The sequence below is a fragment of the Cyprinodon variegatus genome, unplaced genomic scaffold, assembly GCF_000732505.1.
Source record: "Cyprinodon variegatus isolate N-32 unplaced genomic scaffold, C_variegatus-1.0 Scaffold22, whole genome shotgun sequence".
NCBI lineage: Eukaryota > Metazoa > Chordata > Actinopteri > Cyprinodontiformes > Cyprinodontidae > Cyprinodon > Cyprinodon variegatus.
In genome coordinates, this window is record NW_015150475.1 from 1650276 (window position 1) to 1673281 (window position 23006).

The window sequence follows — 23006 nt, forward strand, 5'->3', positions numbered from 1 at the left end:
ACCGCGATGCACTTGAGTGAAATAAAGGCCCGGGCCTATATTAGAGAATTTACGGTATTATATAATCCCTCTCTATTCCGAATGTACTCCCTCACAGGGTTTTGTCATTACTGAAAAAAAAATGTTTGAATATACGTGCAATATGCAACATATTGCATGTGTATTACAGGCTATACATAATAGTTCTATATATGTATAGTTTGCAGCTTGGAAGACTTGATTAACACAGGATGTCTCTTTTGTATATGTATTTTCATCATATTGCTGTGTGAATATGAACAGCTCTATATAAGAATTCAATTAAGGATACATACAGTATATAAACCCCATAAATGTTAGTAATGACTAAAAGTGTACCTTTAATTTTCAAGTAAATTATATTTCTTCTTTATGCATGCATGAATTATATCTGCAAAAATTACTCTCTTCATGTTTTTATCTGCATGGTTTGCTTTCAAAATATTTTTAGTGAGAAAATATGACAAATATGACATAAAATTCGCATAAAATTTTAAAGCACAACCCTGAAACTTTGAGAAACATACATACAGTGCTGTTAACACAACATGTGTAAAACAAAATACTATTTTATTCAACAAAACATGAAATTACGTGGGCATTAAAAATGTAAAACAGTATAAAAGAGTATTAATATTATTAGAGTTCAATGCAACAGAAAAATGTACAATAATGCATGTGGCCCCAAAGTGAAGGTAGGCTAAATGTAATCAGTGCCCCACTCCCACAGACTGCCACTCTGGTTCTCTGAGCAAAGACACTTAACCCCATACTGCTCCCCGGGGATGGGTTAAATGTAGAGGTAAATTTATCCAATGTGAGATCAACAAAGTTCAATAAAAAACAACAACAAAAAATGTGCTTCTGTTTCTTAAGTACCTGCAGAATTAAGCCACTTGGTTACTGGCTGTTAGTTGGCATATTTAATACAAACTACTGTACAATATTCAAAATATTTCTAGTTTACTTGCAAAATAAGGAACCAAAATGTTGCGATTAACTTTCATTTTATCGCTTTAATAAGTGATTCCAAATTTGCATGTGTTTAACAGAGGCCGACTGGCTTATTTAGCTTCTCTTCATTGTTGATTGTTACAACAGACACCTGAGAAACACCAGATCAAAAAGGGGTAGGGTCCTAATTCTGCCTTCAGGACAGTCTTTTTCATAGCATTCATCGAAGATTCTGGTCTATAGTGACATATTAGCAACAAACAGTTGTTAAACTCATTATTATTTGTTAAATTATTTGAGTTTTGTGACATGGCGCAACATCCTGTTAGATGTAGTTATTTAGAGATGGGTCAAGTCTGTTCATAAACAGTAGGCTTGGTTAGCAATAGTTTGGAACTAGGTTGTGGTATTTAAATAATCCCCAAGTGAGTCAAATTGTACAAGAAAAAAAATCCTGTACAACATTAAGTAAACATGTTAAACTATTGATACAAACAGGGTGGATCCTTCTTTCATGCTATTTTCACCAAAAACCTTAAATTTTTGAATTTCACGGTTGAAATCTATATTAAACGGATCAGGCCACTTTGTTCTTCTTGTTATTTCCAAACTTTAATGAATTTGTATAAAACCTGTCCTGATTTAATGTTTGTTGCTGACCGGAGAAGGGGTCAGTTTGGCTTCTGCAGCACATCTGCTGAGGTCCAGCATGTGTGTAGAGTTAGTACGGTATTATAAAATACCTTGACTGAAATGACTGGTTATAGTAGCTTCTTTTCTGATGCCTTTCTATCTTTTCAAACCAGTCAGACAATTCCTCCTTTGACACTGACCAAGCATTTTTTAACCATTCTCGATATACTTGATCAACAGGGATCTTCCCAACTTTGCTACCATGCCATTGGCAGATTTGCAGTTTGTGCAACTAACTGCTGATGAGAGGTATACAATAAACTGGCTGGTGAGCGTATAAGAAAATTACTGGAATTTATTTTCCAGTGCATTGGAAAATTATCACACTTTTTGCTCCAACAATGTAACCTTCCATCCAAATTGCCAGTGGACCGCTGTGCCATGTTGCTAAATGTTAATTTATGTACCTCACGTTGTGTTTCTACCCATGTCTCAAAGATGCTATTAATAGCACATGTTGCTCTGCTTTGTAAAGGAGAGTCATGGGAGGGGGGGCACATATCTCCTTAGCTACTTAAAATCCAAATCTATAGGAAGAGGGTGAGGTGATTGCTAAAAGAAGTCAATTGTCAGTCAGCTAGTTCCTGCTGTAGCCTCCCATTAGTTCCCTTTTGCTTTGCTTGTGGCTCTGCAGCAGCAGTAGTAGGATTATGATGCTTCTCCTCTCTGCTCCTCCCCTCGGGAGCTCCGTTGTTGCCATGGTTGGCCCGCCCTAAAGAAAGGGGGAGGGGCAATGCGGAGGAGGCCTCCTGCTCACAACTCAAGGCAGAGCAAAGGGCACCTTGCTGTCAGATGACACCCTTTACGTATGTGATGGTTATGTTTCATAAGCAGCCTGAATAGCAGTGCTGTTATTTCATCTTTATGTTAAAATTAAAATCTCTCATGAACCAAAAGACCTTGTTTACATAACCCCATGTAAATTATATTCAGCCAAAAAATCAGATTTAGTTAGTCACCATCCACATCATAACAGTCAGTATCTATAAGTGGCCAATGCAAAACCTAATGAAACATTTTTAGGTGGATGCAACATAAAAAAAGCTGCAGCAGCTCTTGATGCATCACAGATGCTAATGTTCAGCTGTGCAGATGAGCTCAGCTGCATTTCCTAAAAAAGGCACAGTGGCGCTCAGACTTATGTTTTTCAAAGAAGGTAAAAGCACACAGTTGCAAACTAAAATGAAATTGGACATGTGGCTAAAAAGAAAAGTTCTAGCTCTTGAAATGCCACCTATTATTTAATTTTAAAATTACAAGTGGTGCTTAATCACTAAACAGATTATCAAACTGTTCTTTAACAAGTAATCTTTAAAATGAACCACTTTACTGTATTTAAAGCAGAATATCAATTAATATCACTGCTTTCACTTCAGAAGAGTGTGCTTTCAGCTGCTTATTTAAAAAATTTTTACTTCCTCGTAAGAAACATAAATGTACCTAGCCTTTTGTTAGCCAGCTGACCAGCAGTGTGAAGCAATAGCAGAAGCAGGGGCCATCACGGTATAGACTTTACTCTGGAGAAGACTCCGTTCACTCCTGCTCTTTCTATAGCCAATCCAATTTCAAACACTCTTTATTAAAGAATATTATAAAAGAATCTCTTAAACAACCCATCCACTTAAATTATTAGAAGAGCAGACATCTCTTTTATCTGCCAAAAAGTCCTGTTCTAATAAATATGCATTATTCAAGGTACCGCATTTCTGTTTTAAAAAGTAAATGTAAATCTGAAGAATACATGCACTTAACTATGCCTTTTGTTTATTTGTAGGTTTGACTTCACTTCATAGTCTCCCTCCTACACAGATCATTTAAAAACAGCACACAGCCTACAGCTACCACACCACAGCATGGGAGGAAGAATTAGAACATCTTCAAGCCTGAGTTCTGGTATAAGATTTGACTTTCTCTCTGTTTTCCAGAACCAAAGATCAATGCCTCTGATCAGATCATCCTGCCACTGGATGCAACAATCAAACCTGTTACTCTTCATTGTAATCTTACTGCTGCCCATACCCAACACAAGGACAGCTTCTGGATGAAGAATGGGAACGAGATCCCAAACACACGGGCAGACCAAGGGACATCGTTTACATCGTTCAAGTAACCATAATCCTTTGAAAGCACTTTTTACTGTTCCCAAATCCCCCACAGTTACTGCAGCACTTTCAGATCAAATAAGACCACTGTGCAAGCAATGAAGGAGCAGAGGTAATCTCTGTCTCAGCAGGGTGGGAAGGCATTCTTTGGGATCAAGACCTTGCATAGAAACATTACAGTATACTGATTAGTTCTCAGCTGGAGGTGAGAGAGGTGAACACAGCTGCATGCATGCTAACTTGGGTTTGTTTTTCTGCTTGGTTAATAGAAGGTATGAACTTTTAATAAGTGGGACACAAACCTCTTTTTAACCTATTATAGGGACCACAGTGATGGGTTGTTGGTTTTAACTAGAAGCTACATGGAAATTACTATGCGCAAGCACAACCAAAAATCTGCATTTAATTAATCTGTTTTGTAAGGAAGATGTTTTTTAAAAACAGTTCCTACTCAAAGGTATAGGTGGTTTACATTTAATTTAAAATCACAACACCATTCTCAAAATGCATTGAGTCTTCATAATACCTGTAGATCTATCTTAAAATAAAGATAAACAACCCCACACTGTCATTTGCGTGAAGTAATAGTTCCCGCTGTCACATTCTATAATCATTGTAGCATAGAGCTACTGTCGGCCCCCATAGACATACCACAGATTCTGTCTACCCAGAAGATAAGACCAATTGGTCACTTCCTTGTCACACCACATCAGTGACTCTGAACATTACAGCTAAAACGCCTGTAGCTCCCTTCCCTGCAGAATAGAGGGCTGCTGTTTTGTAATATCCAAGTAAAAGGCCAAGATTTTTGCTCTTGTGGCCTTGTGAGTCCTTTAGGTTTTCAATGATTTAGTCAGAGCTAATCACATGCTGTAAAGTTGAATTTAGATGTCTCAATTTTAGTGGACCGCTTGCAGTGCAAATAAAAATTCTGAAGTCATTCTTTTTTTTTTTCATTTCTTGCAGAATCTCTAAACCTCGAGCCGATGATTCAGGGGAATACATGTGTGTTTATACATTCGAGAAAGCGCCGAATGCAAATGCAACAATTGAAGTTAAAGGTAAGTTCTTTCCCAAACTAAACAGCCAATGTGTTAAAAAATGCACTGTTATTTACTCCCCAGAGTGCTGAACTGTATGCAAAATATGCCAGCATGTAGTTAGATTCAAGTCATAAAGGAAAACTGCCAACCTAAAGCTGTGTGAAGAGAGTCCTGGTTGACAAAGATGTTTGAATCCAGTCAGTGCAGTGATGACAGAGAGATCACCTGAGGCTGTTGTCACTCTTGGCTTAACTGAGACAACATGCAAGCAAAATGGACAGGGAGTGCACATGCTCTCTAAAATATGCAAAGAACAAGATCTACAAGGAGAATTTCATAGGAGCTGTGACACAAAAATCGAGTGTTATGGTTTAAAGAGGACAGGAAATACAAATGGTTGTGGCTTGTAGAACAGGTAGCTTTCATGATACATCTGTTTGCTGTTGCTTTGTTTGAATAACCTGTAGCAATGCAACACATGACTTGGACTGAATTGTTCATAAAAAAGAAATGTGTAAGCATTCCTTGTCAAGGTGCAGAAGAACAATTATGATGCTGGTGTTTTAGTCGAAACCAAACTCAACTAGCAGTTTTAGGGCTGCAAATAACGATTATTTTTGCAAATGGACTAACTGTCGATTATTTTTTCAATCAAATAAGATATTTTACAAAATTAAGCCAGGTAAAACTACAACTTTTCCACTTGAGGATTTCCGGATAGAGCATATTAACAGACGAAAACTTTTTAAAAATCCTAAATGCAGAATGTATATACATTTTTTTTTGTTTTTTTTTACAATTTTGATATGCTGCTCTAACTGGATTGCTCTGTCAGCTAACCATCAGCTCTGCACTCTCCATACTCCAGTTAATGATTAATCGATTACTAAATCAATTAATCATTATTTCAATAATCAATTAATTATGATTAATCCGATTAGTTATTTCAGCCCAAATCAGTTCCTTAAATTATTACATCACTTCTGTGAACTGCTAAGTTTGAAGTTCTTGATACATACGTTTACATAAAGTGTGGTTTGTTTGCTTGTAAAATCACCTTCTGCTACAATTACAGATGAAGGTCTTTTTTATCATCTAGCTACTAGAGGACATCTGCTTTCTGACCAGTCTTCTTACCATACAGCTTAAGCTTATTCAGACTGGATGAACAGTGTTTGAACGCTGAAGTAAGCATTCCCTACCTTGGTGTGGTGTGTTAGGGGAACAGATACATTTTTGTTTTTTCCTTTAGACACGATTTTCTGCATTATGCATGAAAAGTTTAGGATTTTTTTAACCTCATCTGCTTGGAGCACCTTTATATCATTACTAATCCCCCTATATTTTTTTGTGGAGTACTTTCAAAAATGGGCCTTTCTAAAACTTTCATAAAAGATTTTTGGAGTGACAGTTTTCCCATTGAGATTCTTGCAATTTAATTGTAGCTCTCCGTTGCCAGACAGTGAGCACTGGCACTTCTTCTACTACTGTGATTAATGTTCTTGTAAATATACGTGGACAGCTACTTAATGCTCCATGAGATGTTGGGATATTTTCAATTAACAAGTCAGCTGTTGTGGGCCTATACAACTACCTACCTTGACAAGGACATAAGAAAGTTCTGGCTGTATTGATCATTTAACAAAACACATGAAAATGTTTAATTAAAAAGTGACCTTTAACCTCTTTAAAATGTTCTATAAAATAGTTTTTCATGCACAGTTGTGCTGCTCACTGCCCCTTCTCAAGGATAAATTGAGCAGAGCTCCTTGGGATGTTTAAAGCCTCAAATATTGTTTTATAACAGTATTTATATCAAATATTTCCACAATTTGATCTCTGATCAATCTGCACTGTTACTCTACCAACATAATGTTTATTGCTTAATGTCCTTTAACAAACTTTTAAGGACTTTAAAGGTATAGAGGACAATCTTTTTTTCTGGGTGGATCATTTAAATAAGCGGTCCTCCTAATTGTCAATTATTCTGGTGATATGTTTACGTAAGGCCGTCCTGCATGCTCATCCAGTTAGCTGTGATTTTCTGTGCATGCGCACTTTCAGCCGCATATGTGTGGTGAGCTACAGTTTCAGACAGTCATTGAAACTCACCTTCTTCACCACGGTTCTTTAAAAATGGCCGAGGGGCGTAAGAAAAAAGTGTATAAGAAGTGTACAGTATGAGAAAAAAATAGAGGCTTCCCAAGAGCAAGATATATCCCAGAATGCTTTGTGTGGAGAGCTCTCCTTGCAAAGCATTATGGGATTTGCTGTCACAGCGGCCCACTGTCACCATAGGCTGTCGTCACCTAACAGCGGCAACTACTAACAAAGATGGTGCAGGCACCGCACAGTGAAAGAGGGGGTTACGTGACCCACGGAATAAAAAACAGTGATCATCTGTCCGAACGGTCAGTTAACTGAGTTTGCTATAAGGTCCACTATATACTCCACACTGTATGTGGATAAAGTAAGCTTGTATGAGCTATGAGAACAGCACATTTTAAACAGGGCGTGCACAAGGAGAAATGGGCTTGTGCATGCTCTTGCACGTGCATTTTTTTTAAAGTGAAGAGGGCAGGTCTTATAAAAAATCCTCCACAATACCTTTATGTGTGTTAAGGTAAAATGGCCTCCATATGAATACAGCAAAAAGAATAAAATATAAATAAATCGATTATGAATTTCCTTTAACTATATATTGTTTGTTTTGATTCATCAAGTAAAATTAGGATAAATTACAAGCTTCTGTGGTTGTAATGAGACAAAATATAAAAAATGCACACAAGATTTCTTTAATTTTTTCATATATCTCCTTTAAAATATTGCATGTCAGGTTATAATATCCATGATTAAACTAGCAGGATTTGAACCTGTGCACTCTGTTTAACAAGGACGAAAAAGCGTCACCTCAAGCCATGTTTTCATTCAAGCTGACACTGATGCCTTCAACCTAAATAAGGAGTCCTCTGTGAGAAAAGGCAGGTCAAACTCTCTTCAAGAGAGGATTGCCTGGGTAGTGCTTAAGCCAATTTGCAGCGGCATGGCTGTAGTGCATACTGAGCCCGGCCCTGCTTTCTTCTTCACGGCTGTCTCGTAGCGATGCCTGATTGCGTAACATGGATGATGGCTGTGCATGTTGCTTTCACTGTATTGTCAGATGACAGCACCAGTCACCATTCTGTTGTTTCTGCTGTGGTTTGACCGTTGAGTCTTGCTATCTGTACCCAGTGGGAAGTTTTAGTATTTGAAGTGTCAGTGAAGGACTTTCTAATGACATTGACAGAAAAGAAACAAACTAAAACAGACTAATGTTGCCATAAGCAGGTACAACTGCTGGAACTAATGAAAATCCTTTTTTCGTCTGTCGCTAAACTCTTGTAATTTTTTAGTTGTGGTTTAGATCCTATATGACCCAGGTAAGCAAGCCCACTTTTAAGCAAGCCAGCTTTCCGCAGCCCTCCTGGCAGCAGTTCACTGAGATCCCTCGCCTACAGTGTCCTTGGCACACTCATCCTTGCAGGACACAGCTCAGAGGCAACAGATGGAGGGTTCTGTGATGTTGTAGGATTAAGGCTCTGAATACGGTCCCAACCTTCTCTGTGGCATGAGTGGACTTGATTGTCTTTGATAGGAAGCTTACTGCTGATATATAGTTGGTCCTGTCATCCGAATCAAGTCTTATTTTACGGCAAAATACCTATCCATGGCAATACAAAATATGAAAAAGATAAATTATGTTTTGCTGAACTTATTTAAAGTAGCATCTTTTTTAATATGTGGTAAGTAAAACAGGCTTCCTGAAACATTTCACCTTGCTTCCTCTCACTCATCCCGCTCAGATTTATCCCACTTTCCCACAGTGAGGATTATGGAAATTAACAATCAGTCAGGAGTGTGAAATGGAGGTTTCTGCCTGTTTTAGCACCACTCAGAAGGCTGTCTGTGGGCTGTCAGTCACAGAGATGTCACAGCGAGGATAATGCATGAATACTCGTGGCCACTCCCCTGCCCAGGGAGCACGTGTGCACCATAATTAGAGAAGAGTGATGTCACCAAAGTGCACAGAGCCCTCCTTACCTCCATGCACTGTTAAAACCTTCTCCCCCGGTTATGGTGATGTCAAACATTAGAGAGTTATTTTTATTCTATTCCTTCAATAAGGTGTATCAATGTTGGCACAGAATGTTCTACTGAGAGATTATTACGGCTTTTCTCTAGATAAGTTATTATCCTCATAAGCAGTCTATTGTTTTTACTAGGAGCCAATTTATGTTTTTTTTTTATAAAAAAAGAAATCTATTTGTGAGAATGATACTCTGAAAGTGAACATCTGGAGACTCTCATATAGCCCTGCTGCAACCCTGCCCCCACCCATGACCTAATTTCAGTTGTATTAAAACTCTTTTTATTCTGTGCAACAACATCCCCTACATTTAGCTTGGGGTATATGTACAGTACCTTTATAAAATAATTAGTTGGAAAAGGGTGAGTGTTTATGGAAAGTAAATATCTGCAGTCTAAGCTTCACATATGTAGAAAAAACATGAAATCCACTAGTTTATTGGGGGAAAGAAATTAAATTCAGTTTATTAATATAGCACCAACTCACAACACATGTCATCTCAAGGCACTTTGCAGTTCACCAGATCATACAGTCAAATTGATTCAAAGATTTCTATCTAAGGAAAACCAGTCGACTCATTGACTCGAATGCAATCCCTCACACTAAGCATGCTTGTAGCAACAGTGGAGAGGAAAAACTCAATTTTAACAGGAAGAAACCTCTAGCAGAACCAGGCTCAGTGTGAGCGGCCATCGGCCGAGGCCGACTGAGGCTCAAGGAGACAAAAGCAGAGATACAAAAAGCAACTATAAAAGGTGTCCAGGAAACACACAGCCAGGCAGACGAGTTCCAAGCCAACTCCCACGTCAGAGGATGAAGAGAGCACATCCAGCCAGTCATAGTCAGAGAAACAGGACTACACTGGAAAACAGGCCGATCTGCAACATCTATAAACAAAAGTGTTGGTGGCAGCAGCACAGCTGATATTTCTCTCCAGGATGGTGTCACAGCCAAACAGGAACAGACGAGGCGAAGCTACTATGAGAAAAAGCAGAGAGAGAAGAACGTTAGAGATTGAACTAACAGATTCTGCAGAGTGGAAGAATAGAGATAGAATGAAGCAGAATGATGAAATAAGGGTCCCTATGTCCTCCAGAAGTCTAAGCCTGTAGCAGCATAACTATAGAGATAGCTCAGGATAACCTGAGCCATTCTAACTATAAGCTGTATCAAAAAGGAAAGTTTTAAGCCTAGCTTTAAAAGTAGACAGGGTGTCTGCCTCACGGACTAAAACTGGTAGTTGGTTCCACAGGAGAGGAGCCTGATAACTAAAAGATCTGCCTCCCATTCTATTTTTAGAAATTCTAGGAACCACTAGTAAACCTGCAGATTGTGAGCTAAGTGCTCTTACAAATGGAGGATTTTAGATTATATTCTTGATTTAACAGGAAGCCAATAAAAAGCAGCTAGAATAGGAGAGATATGATCTATCTTTCAAATTTTCATCAGAACTCTGGCTGCAGCATTTTTTATCAGCTGAAGACTTTTAACTACAGTTTGCGGACTTCCTGATAGGAAAAAATTACAAAAGTCCAGCCTTGAAGTAACAAATGCATGGACTAGTTACTCAGCATCACCCCTGGACAGGAGATTTCTAAATATTGCAACATTCCGCAGATGAAAGGACATTCTAGAAACCTCTTTGTTATGGGATTTAAATGTCAGGTCCTGATCAAAAACAACACCAAGATTTTTTTACTTTATTATCTGCAATCAGTTTAATCCCATCCAAATGAAATGAATGACAAATCAGCTTCTTTTTCAAAGACTCTGGTCCAAAGACTATAACTTCTGTTTTGTCTGCATTCAGAAGCAGAAAGTTAAGAGTCATCCAGGTTTTTATGTCTTCAAGTTTCCTGTAATCTATGTAATGGATTAGCTTCATCTGGATTTATAGACAGATGTAACAGGGTATCATGGTATAGGCATATGAAAAATTAAAGTTGTTGTATTACAACTACAGTTTACAGCATATTTTAATGAGATTTTAAAGAAAATGTTAAAACAAAATGTGCTTGGTAGTGGATTGAAACAAAAAGCATTTTTTTCTTTTTACATTTTCTTGACTCTTACTTGTTTTGCACATTTAGAAACTGACTATTTTTACCCATCGTTCTATCCTGAAAGGCTAAAGCTTATTCACTTTGGATGGGCAGTAAATCCAAGCCACAGGTTATTAAGTAGGATATAGGGCTAGAATTTGACTTGGCTTTTAGTATTAAACTGTAGAGATGCATCGATCCAATACCTGAACTGGAAATCTGCTCAAAAAGTTGCTAATTAGCCAGATCAGATATCGCCAATATCAGATATCAGAGGTCCAATCCAGTGCACTTTACATGGAACAGTTATTTATTTCTGCTGCTTATTTGTTAATAAATAATATAACGTAAATTTAGATCTGTGTTAAAGTTACCTTTTTTAACAATGTTTATATGAAGGCTAAAGCCTTCACTCACATGGCATGTTATATTTTGAATTCATTCAACAGCTGAATCGGATCGTATCAGATATCTGCCGATCTGGTCAGCACAGGTATCAGTATTGGATCAGAAAAAAACAGGATCGATGCATGTCTGGTAAATTGCAGCTCTGGCTGCATGATTTGGGTTTTCTGACCTGACAAAATGTGTACCTCTACATTGGCTCTGCAACCTTCTGGTTTTCTGCAACCTTCAAAAGCTTTTTTCCAGTATTTAACCATATCTAACTTCCTTGGTATTTTTCCAGCATCACATTTCACCAATTGTATGGTGCGTTAAAAGTGTCCATTACTGAAAGTTTTTATTTTTGATCAGACATTTCTCCCATTTGAGCTGCAGATCTCTGAGCTTCTATGGTTAATGTTGCCCTTGTGGTTGTAACATAACATGTAAAAATGTTTGGGGGTGTAAATATGTTTTTTAAGGCAGCACACATTACTGGCAAAGAAATATGGGAAAGTGATCACAAGGAGTCACCTTGCAAAGCTGTTGCTGCAGCAGCTGAGGGAAATACAGAGCCTGAAAAGAACTGAGTGCATCTGAAGTCTGAAAGATGAGCAGAGAGGCAGCCATGTTATAGTGAAACACATTATACTGCTTTCCCATTCATACTGGCTCCTTCGTCAGAGGTCTGTCTCCACATCCTCAGGAGCCTCACATTTTCCAAGAGGACTAAGAAAGGATGTGCTTTATAATTCCTCTTCCACTATTGCTTTTGAACTGTGACCTGTCCTCCTTTGTTGAGAGCTTGAAAGCTTAATTAGTATTCCTTCATCAAAACAACTCGCTATGTTTTTTTAGGACATTCATTTTAGCAGACTTTAAAATTAACAGGCAAGAGATAACGGATACATCTGCAGTATTCACTTAACCTGTGCTGCATCCACATCTTAAAGTAAAATAAAAAATTTAAAGAGAAACAAAGTACAAAGGCATTTTATGAGGATATTTTAACCTATGGCTGGAATTAAAATCTTTCTCTCTATGGCTTTTTTCTCTCTAGATAATAATTTATCTCACTCCTGTTTTCCTATCCTAGCAAAGCCCCACATCACCGGCCACAAGCGAAGTGAAAATAAAAACGAGGGGGAAAATGCAATGATGTACTGCAAATCTGTCGGCTACCCACATCCAACTTGGACATGGCGAAAGGTCGACGGAAATTCCTACAAGGTTAACTTTGAATGATTATGACACTAAACATGCATACAGATTCTTAAACTCAAGGAATGTGACTTTGTAAATGGTCACTATTTTTCAGGACATTGACAACTCCACAGGACGCTTCTTTATCACAAGCAGAACCAACTATACTGAGATCAACATACTGGACCTGGATATAACTACTGATCCTGGAATATATGAATGCAACGCATCCAACGCCATTGGGAACACTGCAGAAACCACGATACTACGAGTGCGCAGCCATCTTGCACCACTTTGGCCTTTTCTGGGGGTGCTTGCGGAAATTATCATCCTTGTAGTTATTATCGTCGTGTATGAGAAACGCAAGAGGCCAGATGACATTATTGATGGTAAGAAAATCTCTTCTGTTGCAAAGCATTCTGAAGTGTTAAATAATAACCTGAAAAGGGAGTTTTCAAATCGAATCAGTTATTGTTTTAGGTTATTTTAGCTGGTGAAAAACTCTTTGGTTTTTTCCACTAGACTCTGTTAGATGTGCCGTAGAAACCGGCTTAGAGGTGCGGACTCTGGAGATCTGGAGAGATCAGATGACTTTCAATTGATATTCCTCCTCTGTTTTCTTTTTTCATTTAGAAGTAACAAAGCAGACCCAATGGACTGTTCATTTAGGTCACATCTTAAATGCATGCAAACGTGACCAATATCATTTAGAGTTGGAAATGAGGCCAAGCTCGCCCTGGATTGAGTTGCTGTTTGTGTAGAGAACTAGCAGCAGTTAGAAGACAGACGGAATAATTGTCAGCACATGTAGTCCCAATATGTAACTTAATTGGTCACTATTCTTCTCCCCTTTCCCCTTCCTTTCATATGGAACCATATACTAAATGGGTGGTAAGTGAGAGATCCTGCATGGTTATGAAGATCTGTTGTCAGTTTGTATGTTTGTTTTTTTTCCTTATCAGCCTCCAGCCCATTTACTATCTTTATTATCTCTGATGAGAAAAAGCTTTGAATTTAAACTGACATTTGCATTTCTGTGACGATGACCAGATGACAATCTTATCCATTTATTCACTGTAAAATGTAATATAATAGGTCAATATTTTGAAAGCTGTTCTTTGACTGTGATATAATCCAGATATGATTTTAACCAGACACTATACTATTGAAGGAATTTCCCTAAAGTGAAAAAATTCAAAGATTTCCAAGATTTTAAATGTTAATTTTAGCACTACAACTAACGATTATATTGCAAATTGATTAATCTGTCGATTCTTTTTTCAATTAATTGAATAATAATCGGATCGCAAAAATGTTCCAGAAAGAAGACTATTTACAAATCTAAACCAAGTAAAAATAAAAATGTTTCCACTTGAGGAGTTTTGTATCGACCATATTGACAGATGAAAAAAATAGTTTTCTTAAATGCAAAGTGTTACTTTTTTTTTTTTTTTTTTACAATGTTGGTATACTTGCTGCTCTAAGTTGTCAGCTAAAGGGATGTTTTAGAGCTTCTCTACTCCAGTTAACAATTAATCCATTAAAAAATTAATTGAGGATTATTTCAATAATCGACTGATCACGATTAATTGTTTAAGCTGTAGTGAATTTATCTCCAAACTAAGTTGAATTTGTAACAGTTAAGACAGATGTTACCTCCCGTTGTCCAAGCACAATTCGTAAATGGTTAATCTAGATTAGTAGATTTTGGATAAGTAAATCCAATAAGGCAGAACTATTTAAAATGTCAAACCTCTGTGAAATTAACAGGATTATCTGCCTTGATAAGAGTTAACCTATTATCTGTACTTTTTTTGGTAACCTTAATCAAAATATTGATCAAGTAGGATCACTAAGTAGGACAAAAAATATTAATCCATTCCATAGTTTAACCTGACAGTAAATGCAGCTGTCTAATTAAAATCATTTGCATTCATTTGCCTATAAGTTGTGACAACTGTGCTTGTATCTGGAAGCAGAAACCTAAACCTGGTACCTGTTTTCCACCAAAGCTGTAAAACCAATATTTTCTGCACCTAACTAGCTCACTTTTTCTGAATGTTGCTGACTTTGCTATTAAACTTTTTTTAAAGTATGCAGAAAGCCCAAAATACATTTTTAAGCAAACTGTAGCTGCAGCACACTGTTGAGATTCTCTGAAAAAAGCTCTCTAGGGAAACAATCCACTGGAAGTTAGATGCATCTTGGAGCATCGAACCACACCACTACCATCTTGTTTAACAATCGTTTTCTGGAATGTCATGTTACTTTTAGGGAAAAAAGTATACACCTTCCATTTTCATCTTGTCAATCCGTTAAATATTTTACCAAAAACCTTGGTAATTATCAAGATGGCTTTCCTTTCAAAACGTCACACGAGCCTTTGTGATCTTTGATCCAGCTGTTTTTAGCTTCAAATCATCCCATATATTTTGTACTTGAAAGTATCTATAAGCTTGTTTAAATGGTTCACAGACATCACATAAAGTAAATGTTATAAATCTTTGGTTTAACATTTTAGACATTTATAAGAACTCTAAATATTGAACTGCTTAGTGGAGACTATTTTATCCAATAAAAACTAAAGAAAAACAAGCTCCAGCCCGTCTTAAACCAATATCCTCTGAGATACTAAATCTGTGCTCCAGTTTTAACTCTCTTTGTCACAAATATAACTTGCAACACAGTTAAGGTATAAAGTCAAGATTATTTGTGTTCTACATAAAAAAAAAAAAAAAAAAAAACATTTTCTATTATATAATATTTTCTTTACACAAATTCAACTCCTATTTATCTTCCTAACAATTTCTCTCCCACTGGTAGAAACTAATCCGTTCCTCCAGTAAGCGCCTTGGTGTCAGCCTGCCCTGCAGCTGATTGTTTAACAACACTTTAGACTGAAATGGCTTTTTTCTAAACATATCAGCACAGTGTAAAAGGGTGATTCTCAAGCTACAGTCATATTTGCTCATGGCTTTTTTTCAGAAAAACCAACGCATATTATTAGAAATATTTTGATTAGTTCTAATTCATCAAAATGCATAGAAACAGTAACTGACAGTGGTTGCAATGTAATTACATGAATATTATATAATGTATATTATGTACAAATATTATATATATAGATATGTTAATGACTGTTGTGGAAATTACAATGTTTAGAATTTTCTTTAAAATCTCATGACATATTAGCATGCTAATCTCTGTTTTACAGTTAAAAAACACTCAAAATACTCTAAATTAAATTATTAAATTATCTTTGTCATTTGTACATTTAAAGGAATATGAGCAAATAGGGAAAAAGAATATGCAATGTTTGGTATTGATGACCAATAAACCTACTCTTGGTTTTGCAAAACTTTCCTTAATTTTGTTTCTTATTTCCCTTCTCTACATGGAGCTAATGCTGCTATCCTGCTATTAGCTTTCCTCTCATAAGACAACTATTGTGGTTGCAAGTACGCAAAGGTTAAAAAAGAATTAAAAGGTACAGTTTCATGGTACAAATGACAGCGATCCCGAGGGTCATGTGTTCTTTTAATGAAAAATATAGAAAATACCAATATATCTTTAAAACACTTTATATTTATTCATTAAAATAAGGAATTTCTGCGCTATTGTCAATAAAGGTCACGCTGAATCAAATTTCATTTCATTCTTATAAGGGACAGAAAGTCCAAAACCCGCCCAATGGGCAAACAGCAAAAACACTCAATATAAAACAACATTTTATATAATACAAATAGTAATACATCTTTCATAATTTTTTGTAAATTTGTCTTTGTTTCCAGGACAGATCTGGCAGCATGGATAAAAAAATGACAAACATGTTTTTTCTTATTTCTGTCTGGGACACAAATAGTTTAATAGTTAGAGAATAACCCAAATGCAGAAATTCATTTTCATATTTACCATACATGTTTACATTTTTTTAACATAGTATATGAACCTAAATCAAATGAAGCATCATTTTTTTGCTGACCTTTTGAATTTAAAATTCAAAGCTTAGACAATTTTTAGACCGGCAAATGTTACGTGGCAAACTAAATATGTAGGTTTAAACCCCTCTTTTTCTCCTAATAAATAAAAGCTTTTTTTTATTTATTGGTTATCCTAACCACTATCCCTATATAGTTTTTGTATGTATAAATATATTTACAAAGAGTCAGCCTTCATGAGCTCCACAAGGTTTTTAGTCAACTGAAAACTTGAAGTGATTAAGGTAGATTATATTTGCCATGTTTAAGTCATTCAAATCAGGCTGAATCCCAACTCACAGCCTTCCTCAAATCTCCTTTTAGCGTGCCCTGTTCCCAGCGGTTTTTGCCCATCTGCGTGCGTTATAATTTCAGGTCTCTTGATGGCTTAGCTGTGTTGGAACAATTTTTTTTTAACTCCAGTCTAAGGCAGGCATCTCCAAAGTCGGTACTCGAGAGCCGCTGTCCTGTAGGTTTTAGAGGTTCCCTTGCTCCGGCATAGCTGATTTTAATTGAAAGTTGATTAACAGGCTTTTGCTCAACTGCAATCATCATAATCAGCTGTGCTAAAGCAGGGAACCCTCTAAAACCTGCAGGACAGCGGCCCTCGAGGACCGACTTTGGGGATGCCTGGCTTTGATGCAGAGGCTGATGTTTCTGTATCAGCTGTTAAAATTAAAAATTTTGCTGTGTGATGAATCTAAAATGTGTTATTTGATAAAGTGAAATCACAATTGATGTTTTACAGATCTGTAGTTGGACTAATATCACACAGTAAACGCTGTTGTTAGTGCGCTTGCAAAGGCATAACAGTGAATTTGTGTCATATACTACCCATCTGAAGTGTGATAAAGCTGCATAAGCCGACAGATTTTCCTCCTCTTGACAGAACCATATTTTCTTGTTTTGGTCTAACATTATAACAGCCATAATCTGCTCCATTTTAATACCATGGAATGCTGCTAATGCTGCTTATCCCTGACTAATAACTGCATGGAAAATAGTTAACCTGCTGACACATTTCATTTGTTTGCAAAACACCAACAACCCTACATAACCCAAGACTGAAGGGGTGTGAAACCATTTTATTTCTTCTTTTTGAAAACCACCAACAACTTCCAGCATCTTTTTGTTTTTTGTTTTCCTGAAACACTGTATGAATATCACTTATTTCCCTATTTTAGTACACAGTTATAGGTTAGGTCTTTGACAACTTAGATTGTTGCTTTATACAGATAAATGTTAAATATCAACATGGTAATAAGTCCCAAGTCTATTTAAATATACTTAATGTAATTGAAAGATGGCTTTAAGTGAGCCATCTGTAGCACTCCTACACAATGTTTCTATTTGAAATAAACAAGAATCCCATGAGATTTAGATGTTATGTAAGCTTAAGATTATAATGTTTGGCATGCAAGATAGTTTTTTTTTATTTCTAGTCCTGGTTCTGTAGAAAATGCAACATACTGAATGCACAAAAGTTTTATTTACATTCTTTTTCCAGCCTTCGAAAACTTGACTAAAAAAACACACATTTGAAGTCATTTTCTGCAGGTATTGTATTTCTGTTCTATTTTTTTCTCCCATTATGACATTGTGTTTCTGTCTCATTTCTTCCCACGTCACAGACGATGAACCAGTCGGACCAGCGTAAGTAAATAATAGCTATACTGTGAATTAGATTTGCCTTAACCTACTGCATGATCTTTGATTTAGTACGGTTAAGTTACTAATAAAACTGCTTTTATCCAAGGAAAACAAACTCAACAAACAACCACAAGGACAAAAACATACGCCAGAGGAATACAAAATAAGCAATTTACCCAAGTAAGACTGTGTTGAAAGGGATTTTTAGTAGGGGTTAAGTGTACGATATGCAGAGGATAAACCCCTAACCATGATTTTCTCCCCACAGATGAGACGGCTTAACTGCATTTTTTGACGACATGCAAGTATCAGAGGTTGACAAAACTCCAGGCAGTGTGGAAAAATAACCCATATCCTGTCTCATTCTATGAGCAACAATATCAGCGTAACACTGGCAACAATAAGAACTTACAGTAATGGCTGTCTTAAGCATGCCTTATCCAGTCTTAGATGGCAATTTCAGGATGATGAATATTGACTAATGCGCCACAAAGGTGTACGCATTTCCAATGTGCTGTTGATGTCTCCTTTATTAATTTGAACATGTCCTCAACCGAGGTGATCCCTTTTGTATTACATATCATGTACACTGCATGCAAGATTATAACGCAATAGGATACTCAGAATAGACTTTTTCTGTTGTTATCCCTCGTGTGGCTTTTTTTGCATCCAAACCACATGTTTTTTATGGAGTCATCCTNGACGGCAATGGAGCAGTGCTCTGCCCCGCTGGAAAAGGAAGCACTTGCTCGCACATGGGCCTGGGAGATGTTTACTACTTTATTCTGGTCTACACTTTGAACTAGAAACTGACCAGAAGCCTCTATTGAGTCTTCTGGGAGGTCAAGCATTGGATAGATTTCACCATGGATACAGAGATGTTGCATGCGCCTAATGAGGTACTCGTACACTATAATGGGGATTAGACATGTAGAAGAAAGGTGGCTGGATAGAAACAATGATAAAAGCTTGATTAACCCGAAAGCTGCAACCGTTTTTTCTATATGGGAACTTAACACAAAACTATCCACATTGTTGCCAGAGTCTTGAGCAACACAGAAAAAAGTTACTACATTTGTTGCCAGTTGCTGTTTGAAAAAAAGAGGCTAGGGTTCTGAAAAGTTGCTAAGTCAGCAACATCTTATGAGGTGATGCTATAAGATGGTGATGGTTCTCCTGTAAGTATTCAGAGAGTTTATTGTTTCAAAACAAGAAAAACCTACCCATTTGTGACAGCCTGCTGTTACACTCTGAAGCTGTGTGGTAACTTTTACATGTTTCATTTTCAAAATCAGTTGCACATTTCATATATTTTCATTAGCCTGACTTTAAGTTCACTTTTTGCAGTGCACACATTTAGTTAACTTTATTTGTCAGATTGTTTTTTTGTCAAGATGCAATTGATTCATATCTTTTTTCTTTGAGTTGCCAGTTTCCTTGGGATCTGCTGGTGGAGGGTTGCAATGAGCACCAGCTTACCTCAATTAATGGTTGCAGGCTAATCAGTCAGGCAAACCATTTGTAATGGGAAGGGAAATTTGTTTATCATTTGTTTAAAAATTCTTAGTTCGGGTAATTTTGTTAATTAGTTAAATTTAAAAAGTATTTAGTGTCTGGCTGGTATTTATATGTTTAATTAAGTTTATTAGTTTGTTAGTCAGTTATCCCCCTTGTGTGTCAACAGTGGTCTGATCAGCCACTATTTAAGTTTCCCTCATGTCCTGTTTGTTAGGTCAGTTTGCGTTTGAGTTGTTCATGTTAAAGCCTGATTTGAATTCTGTTTTGTTTACCTCTGTTTTTGGGCCCAGTTTATCATTCTTTAGAAAATTTTGGGAATAAATTAAGACTTCTTTTTGAAAACTTTCAGTGGTTTTCTGGCTGGTTTGTGCAAATCCCTCACACCATTAAAATCAGTTTCCTTGAGCAGTAGGTCAGTCAAAATCATTTTTTTCAAATCCAGTAAATGTAATCAATTGTTAATGGAAGTGCATCATTTTAATATAGCAGTTACTGGGCTAAAGGACCAAAAATTAAGAACAAATAAAGATGTTGTTTTTAGTAAATCAGATAACAGCAAAGCCAAGCTTTTCTGCAGCCTTGAACACCTACTCTTATTTGAGAACCATGGATTTTTAGAATGTCTCTAGATCCACAGGCACAGGAAAGCTGACCTGTGCCCTCATGTTAAACAATCCATCCACAGCAGGTAATTCAATCATGCATATTTGCCTGTTTGTATATGTACCAGGTTAGTATATGTGAGCATGGAATAATGTGAATTTGAGATACCGTTAACACATTTGTAAATGCTGTTTTGTGATCTTATTTAATGCAAACATATGTACCTGGATTCTTTGTGCACCTTTTGGAGATAAATTAAACTCCATATATAGATATTTTCAGAAAGAGAATTTGTTGTCATAATTTTAAAAGATTTGTGTTTTGATACACAAAGATAACATATTGTCATGCTGCTATGTTGGAACCTTAGCAGCATTACATGCAAATCATCATTATTGTGTGTTTTTCTAAATGTGAATAAAACCTAAAAGCAGTCAGCTTTTTAACTTCCTCTTTTTTAACTGTTTTTTGAATCAGTGAATCAGTGAAGTGTAGTGTAAGATTTCCTCTTCATCAAAGCATTCAACAAGATTTGAGATAGTGTGTCAGGTCAGACATTGGTGAAATTTAAAGATTTTTTTGTGAGAACATGCATGTTTTTCCCATTATAAATTTTTTCCCCTTTTTGAAAATATAGGATGTTCTTCCAACCAGGGTCATCAGTATTCCCTCTATTTCCTTTAAATGCATCCCTGCTCTTCAACACCTGTTATGTATAATGAAACACCTTAACAGCTTGTCATCAAATCCTGCTGAGGCCTGATAATAACAGATTAATTAATTCTGATTTTAAAACAGAACTTTTAAAAAGTGAGAAATACATACCTGATTTTCATCAGGATCTTTTTCATGTATCTTCTCGAAGTATGAGAGAAAGTTTTATAAGTTGTCTCAAAGTCATTCAATAATACTCCCCCCTGAGGCATCTGTGAGCTCATTGGTCAGCAGCTCATACTCCCATCTGGCCCCTACATGGCTGCCTGCAGCCCGTCTTCACCTGAGAAACCATGCTGAAACAAACTCTTGGGGGGTGAAGATGAGAAGATATACAGTTTTTGTAAACTGCCTTAGAAGTTTATTTTTACAACCTAAGGACCCAATCAGCTAAAGTATGCTGTGCATTCAGTATTGGCAAAATTCAGCACGATTCCAACAAATAGCATAAATGATCCCCACCTGTATTTTCTCCCCTTTTGCATCTCTTTATTATGACCTTGACATTGTGGACTTTTACATTACTGTATAAAATGTACTCAGATTTTTCTTTTGTTTGGAATCATGGGGTATTCTGCGTAATAATTTTATTTATTTGGTAAATATAACTTCAATTTTATCTTCATTCAGTTCTGAAAATGAACAAAAAACAAAACTCTACAACCTAAACATGAGGCTTATTGTTTCTACCTGTGGCACATCTGAATTGACATGGCCTTGAAAAGATTACTGTTTAGTTATATAAATCCTTATATTTTCCACTGCGTGGAATTTCTGGTACCTTGACCGTTTTCCTGGAGCTGTTCTGCAGACAGTCACCTCACCATTGTTACTTCAGTCCTCCGCCAAAAAAAAAAAATGATGAGGGATCAACAGCTATTTTTGAAACAGGAACATGGTGTTAGATGGTATATCCAAGATTGAATTTTGATTTGACCATTTAGAAGCATTACAAGAGTGTTGGGTCAATAATAGCAAGTTGCAGATTTTGTCCACAGAGTTTTTTTTTCCATTTTTGACCCCTCTGTGATTCAGCTAAAGGAATATTTGACCTGTAAACTGGTTCAGGCCACCTGTCCCTTCAGTCAGCAAGCAGGGAGCCTGTTTATGTACTAACTTATTCTTTTTTCCCCCTCAGAGGTCCTATACTGTTTTAGCAAAACCACACTAACACAATGATGAGCAACAGCTAAATCCCTGAGTCACTATCAAATCATAAAATGCAGGATGGGATGCTGAAAGCACAAACCTTCTCCTTGTTCAAGGTTTACTTCCTGATTTTTAGGATGATATCCTTGTACAGTGTGTTTTTTGACCACCATCAAAAATCTGTGCTTGACTTCCAGAAACCTACAGTACCCTGTCTGAAAAGGACAATGAAGGAGAAAACAAATAGAAGAGAACACACTATGACTACTATCACCTGAAAACTTGTGTAAGGGTAAGGCTCTAAAAAGAATAATAAATGGGCATGATGTAGTTAAAACATTTAAGATAAACTTTTAACAAACAACATCAGCAGCCAAACCATTTGAAGAAGGGGAGGTGGGGGTTCTTCATCAATAGTGTAATGGAGAATTGGAAGAAATAGTAATAGGGAAATATGTTTTTGCAACTTTAATAACAATTTTATGTTGAAATTATATATATATATATATATATATATATATATATATATATATATATATATATATATATATATATATATATATATATATATGTTTTTATTGAGATTTGTACAGCATATCATTGTCATTAAATTATATGATTTGTGAAAAGAAGTCTACTTTTAACAGAGCTTTTATTGTGAAGCAAGGGCTTCAACGTCAGGCAGTATTTAAATTTAATTGAGAGTGCTTACAGAAAATGACTACTGTGTGTTTAACTATCTTAACAAAAAGGATATATGTATTATTTCTATTTTCTTTCCAGAGTAACTTAGGTGTCTTGTATATGTTGAAGTATGAGTGTTCAAATGA

The 23006-nt window shown here is 36.4% G+C and overlaps 1 protein-coding gene across 3 annotated transcripts in view; it reads left to right on the top strand.

The window, feature by feature from the left end:
- The window catches only part of nptn (neuroplastin), a 46162-nt gene extending 27276 nt beyond the window's left edge, over positions 1-18886 (top strand). The window contains exons 3-9 of one of the 3 annotated variants that reach the window (XM_015390976.1): positions 3591-3771; positions 4734-4828; positions 12459-12592; positions 12681-12954; positions 18174-18195; positions 18299-18372; positions 18461-18886. In XM_015390976.1, the coding sequence (XP_015246462.1) occupies positions 3591-3771; positions 4734-4828; positions 12459-12592; positions 12681-12954; positions 18174-18195; positions 18299-18359 (767 nt within the window). In that variant the 3' untranslated portion in view covers positions 18360-18372; positions 18461-18886. The other 2 variants (XM_015390985.1, XM_015390993.1) reach the window with 2 other exon arrangements.
- The last annotated feature ends 4120 nt before the right edge of the window (positions 18887-23006 follow it).